Genomic DNA, 12657 nt, shown 5'->3' on the forward strand with positions numbered 1-12657 from the left:
AGGAAGACCTCCCAGTTGGATAGTACTGGTCTATTGCACTCCAAGAAGGAGGAGGCACCGTGAAAGGCTTCCCTGAACAGCTGGCTGATAACCAGACTCACCTTTGCATGATCAGTGCTATGGAACTGAGGGGGCGTCATGAACAGGAGATCGAACTGGTTTATAAAACCTGGGAATCACTGGCAATTGTTGTGAAACTGTTCTGGCAGTGGTGTGATGCTGACAGGCCAGATGCTAGCTCTTGCCCAGGTTGCAGGCATTAGCTAAAAACTGAGAACCTTGTAGCTGGAGACTAGGCTAGGTCTCCTCTATGTTAGTTTTGCTCAAAATACGTATTAGTCTTATAAGAATGTATTTAGTGTTTAGACTCTATGAAATGCTTGTAAGTTGCTGTATTCATTAATCTCACTTGTAATGTGTATACTTCATATTATAAGAAAATATGTATGTTTTGCTTTATAGCTTTAAAACTGTTTGCCCTGAACTTGTGAATTTAGGCATGGGAATCATTCCCCCTCTCCCTCATTCCAAAGAATTATCAAAATCAGATAGGCCATCAAGAATTATTGCAATATAAATGACTGGTTAATGGTTCTATCACACCTTGGAAATACTATATGCAAGGAAGTTCATCCTGTGGGCTTGAAAGATGAATGAAGGAAATAAAACAAAGCCACAAGAAAAATTTCCATCTTTTGGCTGTTTGAACTATGAAGGGCCAAAGACTCTAAACTGAAGCCAGAAATCCCCAGGGGTTGGCTCCTGGGTCTGCTCTGCAAGATGCTTTTAATTGATAGATCGCTACAACTCTATCACTCTTAGGATTTAGATAGTAACTTTTGTGTGTATATGTCTGCTTGCTTTAACCTGTAAATAAGAGTTATTCCTTTTTCCTAGTTAATAAACCTTTAGATAGTTTATTACAGGATTGGCTACCAACGCTGCCTTTGGTGTAAGATCTAGGGTACCAGTTGATTTGGGGGTAACTGACCAGTTTCTTGGGACTGGGAGCAACTTGAACAGGAGGCAGCACTGTCTTATAAAACCCCTGAATAGCTGGTGATTACCATCAAACTGTTCTGGCAATGGTATTGGGGAGCAGGGCTGTACAAGCCGTATATAGACTGCAGTGTTTTCAGCATGCAACTGCATGACTTGGTCCTGCAATAGCTGGTTCTCCGAGGTCAGATGGATGACACAGGCCTGTAGGGGTTAGGTTGTCCGTCTGAAGGCATGTAGTCCACTCAAATGTGTCCAGTGCTCCCAAAGGGTTAGCCACGTCCATTCTTCTGGCACTGGGATTGCTCTTGTGTCCTAAGTGGTCCATGCAAACTGTCACAACCAGGATGTGGGCAGTCTGATCTAGTGGTTGGTGCAGGAGTCAGGCCAGATCCAATACCACAAGATCAGAGTCCAAGACAGGCCAGAGGGCAAACCGAAATCAGGGGTCAGGAGGCAGGCAGGGTCAGGGTACCAGGAGGTCAGCAGCATACAGTAGGAGCCGGTATCTCATGGGGAGCGGCCCAGGGAAGCAAAGCAAGGAGAACCCAGTTGCTTGGACAGCTTCCTGTTTCTGTGCTGGGTTTATATATAAGCTGTGAACCAATCAGGATGCCTAGCATTCTGCCTACCGGATTCCAGGACTGAGGTCTTCTGTCAGAGTTCAGCTCCTATTCTAACAACAGTTAGCAGGTCACTGAGTGACAGTATGGAGCTTACTAGCTCTGAAAAGCCCTGTGGACAAGTGTTCAAGACCTGTAGTCCCCGACACCTGTCCTCTTACTTATTTACCACTCCCCCATTTCTGTGTAATCTGCAAATGTTATCAGTGATGAGTTTGTTTTCTTCATGGTCATTGCTAAAAATATCAAGTAGCATAGGACCAAGAACTGATCCCTGCAGGACTCTACTAGAGATGGACCTGAGCGGCGATGATTCTCCATTTACAGTTACATTTTGAGACCTTCCAGTTAGCCAGTTTAATATGTGCCATGCCAATTCTGTATCATTCTAATTTTTTAATCAAAAGTCATGTGATAACAAGTCAAAGGCCTCACAGAAGTATATTATATCGTTATTGCCTTCATCAGCCAAACTTGTAATATCATAAAAAGGATATCTAATTAATGTGACAGGACCTATTTTCCATAAATCTCTTTTGATAGGCATTAATTATATTACCCTCCTTTAATTCTTTATTAATCGAGTCTCATATCAGCTGCTCTATCATCTTGCCTAGGATCAATGTCAGACTGACAGGGCTATAATTACCCAGGTCATCCCATTGGCCCTTTTTAAACATTGGCACAACATTAGCTTTCTTCCAGTTTTTTGGAACTTCCCCTGTGCTCCAGGACTTGAGAATCAACATTAGCAGTCCATGGAGCTTCTTAACCATCTCTCTTTTTTTTTTTTTTAAATGCTCTTGGATACAGCTTATCTGGGTCTGCTGATTTTAAAAATGTCTAAAAAATTAGAATTAATTAGGACTACTTTGACTCACTGAAATGTGTAAGCTTGCAATGCTTAACTCATCATACAGGAAGTATTGTGGGCTCAAACTGAGCAATGACCCCATTAATACAAGTTACGTGTTTGGGGTGGCTTTGGCTCTGACTCTTCACCAAAGGACATATTTTCAAAGGTAATGAGTCACTTAAGGATGGAAACAGATGCCTAATTAATTTTTTTTCAAAGCACCTAGATGCCTAAATACCATTCAGTTCAATGGAGTGAGCACCTAGGTGCCTAATGGGATTTTCAAAAGCCCTTATCTGCATCTTCAGGTGCCTAATTACCTTTGAAAATCTGGACCCAGTTGTCTTGCAGTGGTGGCTGCTCACTGTCTTTTAGAGGTCCAAATATACCTTTTCTTGGACTACTGGCTCATAAGACCCCATTTTCTCAGGGAATAATGTGGACCATTTACACCATATACAGTCTCTTCAGTAAGTTAGGCATCAGGGCAAACAAAATCTTCACTGCAGCCAGATTAAATGCTCATGCTAAAACAACGATGTTTTCATGGTACAAAATGTTGTTTGAGGAAATATTGGGATAACAGTTTTGGAGCCGTTATGGAAAGGAGTTTTGAATTAAGGAGATCTACTACTTCCATGTCAGAGAGGGTGCATGTGTACCTTGTGGTATTATTCCCTGTGCACTTGCCAGTTTCTTGAGGTCAAGCATGTATGCTGAAGCACCCAAAAATGCCAATTTGTGGTACCATCAGAGTGACTAATTTTTAGAATTCAAATCTTTTCTATTCACAAGAATGCTAATCCTACAGAGTTGACACATTGTATGTGTGTGAGAAAGAGAGAGACCCACACACTGAGACCTAGAAAATTAGGTCAATATAACTACACCAGTCGGGTGTGAAAAATCCATAGCCCTGAGCAACTCAGTCAAACAGACCTAACCCCTGGTGTATACAGTGCTAGATCAATGGGAGAATTCTCCCGTCAACCTAGCTACTGTCTCTTGGGCAGTTGGAATATCTACGCGGATGGGAGAAACCCTCCTGTTGGCGTAGGTACCATCTTCACTAGAGAAGAGACAAGCACTGGTATCACATTCCTGTAATCATTGGGGAAATCTAGCACACTAGGTTAATTCTGGGTGGATCATCTGATTGATATGCTATGGAATTGTTTTAAATGTTGCACCCTTCTTTTGGTGGTTGGTGTTGTGGACTGGAGCTAACTTTCTTTTTCAATAACCAGAATGTGAGTTTACTTCAAAAACTGTATATTGTTCCCTCTTCTGGTCCCAAGTGGTTAGTTAATATTTGGGGCCTTGTTGGGTTGTTTCCATTATGAGGAGAAATTATGAGTTAGGTATTTTGTTGGTGTAATGGCGTTTATTTACAAAGATTGTACATAAAATTCTGTCTCTGAACACAGTAGAAACAAACACCAGGCAGTTTTCGTGCTTAGAAATCCAGTGTGCCTTTCTAACAAGTAGTGTGCCTAAAAGATCTGTCTCTTGTTTCCCTCCCAGGGGCGCACTCACAAAAGCTTGTCTTGCTGTCTGCTTCTTGCATGCAGACTCGAACAGCTGCAAGCAATCAGTCCACAGTCTCTGGGAAACCCTCAGTTCATATACCTTATTTTCTGTTTGGCCACGTGATGTGGGCCAGTTTCTTGGACAGTGGCTTCCTTTGTTTTCAGCTACCACTATGTAAAGGAGCTTTAAATTGCTCCTTCTGTTTATCCTGAAAGAAATATGGTATTAGAATTCACACCCCACTGAAGTGCACTACCACACCAGGTAAACAAGTCCATTCTGTCCTGTTTTCCTTCCTACCCTTTGTTCATGTTAGTTTAGAAAAAAAAAAAGACTCCCAAAGATGTAATGTGTAAACAATTTCAATTACAAAGGTTGTTTTTCCCCTAGAGCCTGTGGAAATGCCCATGGAACACTTGAGCATATTTTGTTTTTGAGAGTTTTTTTCTTGTTGCTTCTTAGTGAAAATGTTGATTCATGGGTGTGTTTTGGTTTTTTTTTTAAGAGTGTTTCCGCTATCAAGCTCAACAGGTGCTTAAATATAGCTTTTTAAGCCAGGGTATAATGGCCATACTATACTATTATTCAGTGTTTGCTTCTTGGAAGTGACATTGAGAAGAGCAAATTCAGTGGAACTGTTAAAGCAATGTCAATATACATGTATTTTGTTTGTACTTGGTTATTCAGGTTGGGGTACAATCATGATCCTATATAACGTAAGTCTGTACTATAAGTTAAAACATTTAGAGTGATTTTTTTTAATGTATCCTAGGTTCCTTGCACTGACCCCTTGGAGAGTATATCAGCTGACTTCTCTCATAATACTTGGGGTTGTAATTATGCAGATAATGAAGGATATGGTACTGTCTAGGATAAAAGGTAAGGCAATCATCAGTACAGTAATTTACCTTTAACTTACAAATGTTTGCCTATGCTGGCTCTCATCCTATTCGTGCCCCTATTTTTTGTTTAATTTTTGTGAGAGTGTAATATGTCACAGTAAAAACATTAAATATGTAACATTTCTGAGACAAGTGACTAGTAATCTCTGAAGAAGTTTTAAAAGGAAATTCTACTCTGAAAAATCACTTTAAAATAAAGTTGTACTCATTATGTCGTTGCCCATTTTTCATGACTCTTGTTTCCTACAAAGTGTCTAAAAAGTCTCTAAAGGTATGTTTACCCTACAGTGTAAGACCAAGGATCAAACTGAGGCTCAAGCCTAACCACCCTTGCATCAACACACAAATCACTGTAACCCAGGGCTTGGACCCAGTGTCCCAGGATTCTATGGGTATATTTACATAGCAAAGAAAAACCCACAGCTGGCCCATACCAGCTGTCCTGGGTTCGAGCTGGAGGGCTGTTTCATTGCTATGTAGACTTCCAGGCTTGGGCTGGAGCCCAGGCTCTGGGACCCTCTTCCTTGCCAGCCACTGGTTTTTCTTTTTTGTGTAGACATAGCTATGGAAGTGGAGGGTCTGAGCCTGAGTTAAACTGGGAAACTAGGTTCAAGCCCTATTGCTTAGCCTTGTAGATTCAGCCCCACTGGACTTGTGCTGTGGGAGTACGCCAAAAGTATTCCACAATCCCAGAGGCCCACTTTCTTTGTCATCCTGGACAGTCAGCCTTGGTGAACCGTCATGTTTTCCCACACTGCACCATGAACAAAGAACTAGAGCAGCCACATTTTGTGGGCGGGGGGCTAAGAAGTCTGGGATATGAATGGTTGGACTCAGGCCCACATAACACAATGTAGGCACCGGAGCCCCAGATTGGGACCCAGGTTCAGCAGTTTCTAACTTGGTGTTACAAATGAGTGTAGCTGCTCAAGCCCTAGGTTGATAAAATCTTGAGTCTGCCAAACCAAGTTCTGCTATCCCTAGACTTACATTGCAGTATAGACATACCCTAAAAAACAGCAGAAGAGTAAGGAAGTTTATTTCCTATTTGTGCTGCTTCTTCAGTTTACTGAGGACTTTTTGTTTTCTGTTATGTTACAGGGTTTAAGTGACCTTTAGTAATCAGTACCAGCTAATCATTTTTGGCACCAGATATTACTGATTTGATTGGAAGTGCAAGAGTGCACTCCTATTTTTATTATTTTGCAATCCAGCAGTGTCAGATAAGGCCAATAAAGCTATATGTTCCTAACTGTGAAATCATGGGATAGTCATATTTCACCTGAGCTAATATAAAATATCTCCAGTGACTTCATAGGAAGAGTTCAGGAAAGTCCAAAACTACTAATTGAGTACTCTCATGAAGAATCTGTCTTTTAGCTTGAGCCAGAAACCTTTTTAGATCTGAAATCAACAAATTACCCCTTGAACTAAAAGAGGAAATCTGTTAGGTCTTAGTGGGATAATAACTTTTATTTAACTCTAGCGAACCACTAGATGGCAAAATTGTTATAGTATAACGACAGATACAGAAAGTGATTGTTATCCAAATGTAATCTAATTTTGCAATCCAAAAATGTGACAAAGTTAGATTACATTGAGTATCTAATCATTCTAGTTTAAAGACAGACCAGGTTAAATAAGTACATTGATTTTTCATGAATATTTCAAACTGTTTTGAGATATCAAGTTTACAGAAAACATGTTGATTTTTCTGAAGCATGTTACTCCATTGTTTAAAATGGAAAGTATGTGTGATTTTTTTACTAGTAATCTGGGTAAATGTGACTTGTATTATAGAACTACAGAGATTTTTAGAGTAATTATTCTGTAATTTGGTGCACTGTTGAAAAATTGAAGGGAAAAAAACAGTTCTGCTGTATATATCAGTGCTATTTTTCATCTTACGCTTTGCTTATTTCAGGTGCACAGCTATGGAGGAGCCTCACTGACAGGTAGGTGCCATTTAAAAATTCTGAATTTTACAAATGATTCTCCCAAATAGCCCACAAAACAAGAACTGCGTTATTTTGACCACAGTGTAGTTTGTTCTATATTACTGGCTGTTCACACGATGCCTCAGTTTTAAATAGATTTTTTAAATAGTATTCTTTGTGAAAGTTATAACTTTTAAGTTTTTTAAATTATAAGTTTTTTATTTGAATTGTATCACAGTATATTATTCAGTCAAGTATCAGATTTTTAAGAAGCAACCTGCTTTTTGAATGTTACCATTTTCTTCTTTAAGAAGTATTGTCCTCTTCTGGGTTTTCTGCCACTTTGAATGTGTTTAATTTGAAGTTAGTTCTTGGGAAAGATACTGGATTTACAGTTCTGAAGAGCAATGTCTTCCATTCTTAAGTGTGTCAGTACAAGGTTCCCCTCACCATTGTGCTCCTGGTGGGTAGTGACCAGTACTAGACTAAAACAGAACCTTGGAGTTACGAACACCAGAGTTACAAACTGACCGCTCAACCACACATCTCATTTGGAACCACAAATACGCAGTCAGACAGCAGCAGAGACTAAAAGAAAAACCTCAACAACAGTACAGTACTGTGTTAAATGTAAACTACTAAAAAAACAAAGGGAAAGTTTAAAAAATTTTTTTTGGACAGGGTCAGGGATCAGTTTCTGTGTTTGTTTCATTTAAATTAAGATGGTTAAAAGTAGACTTTTTCTTCTGCATAGTAAAGTTTCAAAGCTGTATTAAGTCAGTGTTCAGTTGTAAACTTTTTCAAGAACAACCATAACATTTTGTTCAGAGTTACAAACAACCTCCATTCCCAAGGTGTTCATAATTCTGAGGTTCTACTGTAGATCAATTCAATGCTCTGTCAGTTGCTAGCATCTCTAAAATGGCTACCCTGGATACCTATTAATGATGATTGTTAAACCTGTTAGTAGGCATTGGACTGTCACAGATGGCTAATTTTGTCTGTCTAAACCCCCTGTATTTATCCCACACACACAAATGTTTGTGCAGTGTCATTGGGGTAGATTAGCTGTATTTCATTAGTGGATGAAATTAATCTTATATACAGTCCTATGAAGTAATTTGGGAATCTTCTGAATAAAAATGCTATAGAAATGTAAGGCATTATTACTTTACATAGGCTACCAAACAACTGTTAGATGGTAATGATTTTCAGTTACCTGACTACTGACAGCATTTGGAACAGTGGCCTTGAGGTGTAAGACACAGACTTAGTGACATGATTTAAAAATTCCACTCAACTCTAGCTGTGCACTGGAAAGCTAGCAATCTGTAATGTGGACGCTGAAACATAAGATTCAGCTTTTATTCTTTTCTAAATAGGCATTTATACCTGCCTCAGTTCATATTGTAGTGTCTCAGTGCTTCCACTGGTGTATTAGACAACGTAATGTGGGTCTCCTCTTTTCTCTCATCCTCTTCCCATGAGGAAAATTGTAGGCTGTGTAGTGTTTTGCTTTGGCAGTCTTTTTAAATATATACATGCAGCTGTGTGCTTACATTAGGCCTGGTCTACGCTACGAGTTTGTTGGATTTAGCACTGTTAAATCGAATTAACCCTGCACCCATCCACACAACAAAGCCGTTTTTTTCGACATAAAGGGCTCTTAAAACCGATTTCTGTACTCCTCCCCAATGAGGGGATTAGCACTGAAATCGACATCGCCGTTTCAAATTAGGGTTAGTATGGACGCAATTTGAAGGTATTGGCCTCCAGGAGCTATCCCACAGAGCACCATTGTGACCGCTCTGGACAGCACTCTGAAGTGGGATGCACTGGCCAGGTGTACAGGAAAAGCCCTGGGAACTTTTGAATCTCATTTCCTGTTTGGCCAGGTAAGCTCATCAACACAGGTGACCATGCAGTCCCAGAATCAAAAAAGAGCTCCAGCATGGACCGAAAGGGAGGTACTGGATCTGATCTCTGTATGGGGAGAGGAATCCATGCTATCAGCTACGTTCCAAAAGGCAAAGTGCCAAAACATTTTAAAAAATCTCCGAGGCCATGAGGGATAGAGGCTACAGCAGGCACGCAACACAGTGCCGCATGAAACTTAAGGAGTTCAGACAAGCGTACCAGAAAACCAAAGGATCAAATGGATGCTCCAGAACAGAGCCCCAGACATGCCACTTCTACGCTGAGCTGCATGCAATTCTAGGGGGGGGCCACCACCACTACCCCACCCCTGTCCATGGACTCTGATGATTGGGTACTCTCCATCATGCCTGAGGATTTTGCGGACAGGGAAGATGAGGAGGAGGAGGACGAGCTTGAGGAGAGCATACAGCACACCACTCTCCCTGACAGCCAGGATCTTTTATCAACCCAACAAAGCCGGAGAAGGGACATCTGGTGAGTGTACCTTTTAAAATATAATACATGTTTTAAAAGCAAGTGTTTTTTAATGACTAAGTAGCCCTGGGGACTTGGGATGCATTTGTGGCCAGTACAGCTACTAAAAAAGTATGTTAATGTGTCTGGGGATGGAGCGGAAATCCTCCAGGGACATCTCCATGAAGCTCTCCTGGAGATACTCTAAAAGCCTTTGCAGAAGGTTTCTGGGGAGAGCAGCTTTATTCCGTCCTCCATGGAAGGACACTTTACCACGCCATGCTAGTAGCAAGTAATCTGGTATCGTTGCATGATGAAGCCTGGAAGTCTGTGGTCCTGGTGTTTGCTGGCATTCAAGCAACATCCGTTCTTTATCTCTCTGTGTTATCCTCAGGAGAGTGATATTGTTCATGCTAACCTGGTTGAAATAGGGGAATTTAATTAAGGGGACATTCAGAGGTGGCCGTTCCTACTGGGCTGTTTTCCTGTGGCTGAAAAGAAATCCTCCCTGCAGTTAGCCACACTGTGGTGGGGGAGGGGTGGTGCTGGCTCCATTGGCGCTGAGCTGTTCGCATTTGGCTAGCAGGGGTCTTTTCTGACACCAGCCAGGCGGTGGGGGAAGGGGTAAAGCAATCATCCCAGAGAATTGGATGCGAGGGGGTTAGTTTGGTTTCTGCTGCTACACATTAACAGGAAAACCGCAGCACTAAATGGCCAACCCAACGGGCTTTGCTTGGTATGGGAGAGGAGGGCGCTGCTGTTATGAAGGTTGAAGAAGCCGAAAGACTATGGCTTGCCATGGCCGCCTGCAAGCCAAATTCTGTCGCCTGGCACTGCATGTGTGATCTCTAACACCCAAAGCCTCAGGCACTCAATATAAGATGCAAAATGCGACGTTGTACCAAAATCACATGTGCTATGTAATGTGAATAGTGTTGTGCACCATGAAAGAGTATAGCCATTGTTCTGTAAAATGTATCTTTTTAAATACTTCACTCCCTTTTTTTCCTCCAGCAGCTGCAAATGTTTCAAGCCTCTCTCCTCCTTCCCAAAGGCTATCTCAGATAAGGCAGCGAAAAAAACCGCATACACGATGAAATGTTCTCTGAGCTCATGCAGTTGTCCGGCACTGACAGAGCTCAGCAGAATGTGTGGAGGGACACAATAGCAGAGTACAGGAAAGAGGCCAATGAACGTGAGGAGAGCTGGCAGCAGGAAGATCAGAGGGGGCATGATGCAATGCTGGGGCTACTGCAGGATCAAACGGACATGCTCTGGCGCCTGGTGGAGGTTCATGAATGGCAGCAGGATCACAGACTGCTGCTGCAGCCACTGTTTAACCACCTTCCCTCCTCCCCAAGTTCCATAGCTTCCTCACCCAGATGCCCAAGAACCTGGGGGGAGGAAGGGGAGGCTCTGGGCACCCAACTACTCCACTCCAGTGGACAGCCCAAGCAACAGAAGGCTGTCATTCAACAAGTTTTGAAGTGGCCTTTTCCTTCCCTCCTACCCTCCTCCCACACCCCAACTGGGCTATCTTGTGAGTTATCTCCCTATTTTTATAATCAATTAATAAAGAATACATGTTTTTTAAACGATAGTGACTTTGTTTCCTTTGCAAGCGAGGTGTGATCAAAGTGCGGAGGGCGGATGTCTTACAGGGAATTTAGAGGCAACCAAGGGGGCGGGTTTTCATCAAGGAGAAACAAACAGAAGTGTCACACAGTACCCTTGCCAGTCATTAAACTGATTTTCAAAACTTTTCTGATGCGCACCGCTTCCTGCTGTGCTCTTCTAATCGACCTGGTGTCTGGCTGCTCGTATTCAGCAGCAAGGTCATAAACGCCATAAACGTCTCCCCCTTACTCTCACAGAGATTGTGGAGCACACAGCAAGCAGCAATAACAATGGGAATATTGGTTTCACAGAGGACTGAGCGAGTCAGTAAACTGCGCCAGTGACCCTTTAAACGTCCAAATGCACACTCTGCCACCATTCTGCACTTGCTCAGCCTATAGTTGAACAGCTCCTTACTACTGTCCAGGGTGTCTGTGTACAGCTTCATGAGCCAGAGCATTAAGGGATAGGCTGGGTCCACAAGGATAACTATAGGCATTTCAATATCCCCAACAGTTATTTTCTGGTCTGGGAATAAAGTCCTTTCCTGCAGCTTTTGAAACAGACCAGAGTTCCTGAAGATGCGAGCATTATGTACCTTTCCCGGCCATCCCAGGTTGATGTTGGTGAACGTCCCTTGTGATCCACCAGTGCTTGCAGCACCACTGAAAAGCACCCCGTGCGGTTTATGTACTGGCTGCCCTGGTGGTCCGGTCCCAAGATAGGGATGTGCGTTCCGTCTATAGCCCCACCACAGTTAGGGAATCCCATTGCAGCAAAGCCATCTACTATGACCTGCACATTTCCCTGAGTCACTACCTCTGATAGCACAGCTCAATGAATGCGTTGGCTACTTGCATCACAGCAACCCCCACAGTAGATTTGCACACTCCAAATTGATTACCAACTGACTGTTAGCTGTCTGGTGTTGCAAGCTTCCACAGGGCTATTGCCACTCGCTTGTGAACTGTGAGGGCTGCTCTCATCTTGGTATTCTTGCGCTTCGGGGCAGGAGAAAGCAAGTCACAAAGTTCCATGAAAGTGCCCTTACGCATGCAAAAGTTTCGGAGCCACTAGGAATCATCCCAAACCTGCAACACTATGCGGTCCCACCAGTCTGTGCTTGTTTCCCAGGCCTAGAATCAGGATTCGACTGCATGAGCCTGCCCCCTTAACACCATGATCTCCAAATTGCCGGGGACCACGGTTTTAGAGAAATCTGTGTCCATGTCCTCATGACTCTCGTGACCACGCTGCCGTTGCCTCCTCACCTGGTTTTTCAGGTGCTGGTTCTGCATAAAATGCACAATAATGCGCAAGGTGTTTACAATGGTTATAACTGCTGCAGTGAGCTGAACGGGCTCCATGCTTGCCGTGCTATGGCGTCTGCTCGGGCAATCCAGGGAAAAGGGTGCGAAATGATTGTCTGCTGTTGCTTTCACAGAGGGAGGGAGGGTTGACTGATGACATTTACCCATAACCACCCGCAACAAATTTTTGGCGCCTTCAGGCATTGGGAGCTCAGCCCAGAATTCTAATGGGCAGCGGGAACTGTGGGATAGCTACTCACAGTGCACCGCTCGGAATGTTGATGCTTGCCACGGTACTGTGGACACACACCGCCAAATTAATGTGTAATTATGTAATTGTGTGTGGACGCATGCACTCAACTTTATACAATCTGTTCCCAAAAATCGTCTTTCATAGTGTAGACATGGCCTTAGAGTGTGCTTGAAATGGAAGGTGGTGAAGTGTGTTTACCACAGAAGCTTTGGACCCACATCCAATTTAGTTTGCAAAGA

The 12657-nt window shown here is 42.7% G+C and overlaps 1 protein-coding gene across 1 annotated transcript in view; it reads left to right on the plus strand.

Moving 5' to 3' along the window:
- Positions 1 to 12657, plus strand: part of RETREG1 (reticulophagy regulator 1) — a 151906-nt gene that overhangs the window by 34478 nt on the left and 104771 nt on the right. The window contains exons 2-3 of the mRNA XM_073332287.1: positions 4781 to 4887; positions 6835 to 6865. Of these exons, the coding sequence (XP_073188388.1) occupies positions 4781 to 4887; positions 6835 to 6865 (138 nt within the window). The remainder of the gene's footprint in view (positions 1 to 4780; positions 4888 to 6834; positions 6866 to 12657) is intronic.

This window comes from Lepidochelys kempii, chromosome 2, assembly GCF_965140265.1.
Source record: "Lepidochelys kempii isolate rLepKem1 chromosome 2, rLepKem1.hap2, whole genome shotgun sequence".
NCBI classification, from domain to species: Eukaryota; Metazoa; Chordata; order Testudines; family Cheloniidae; genus Lepidochelys; species Lepidochelys kempii.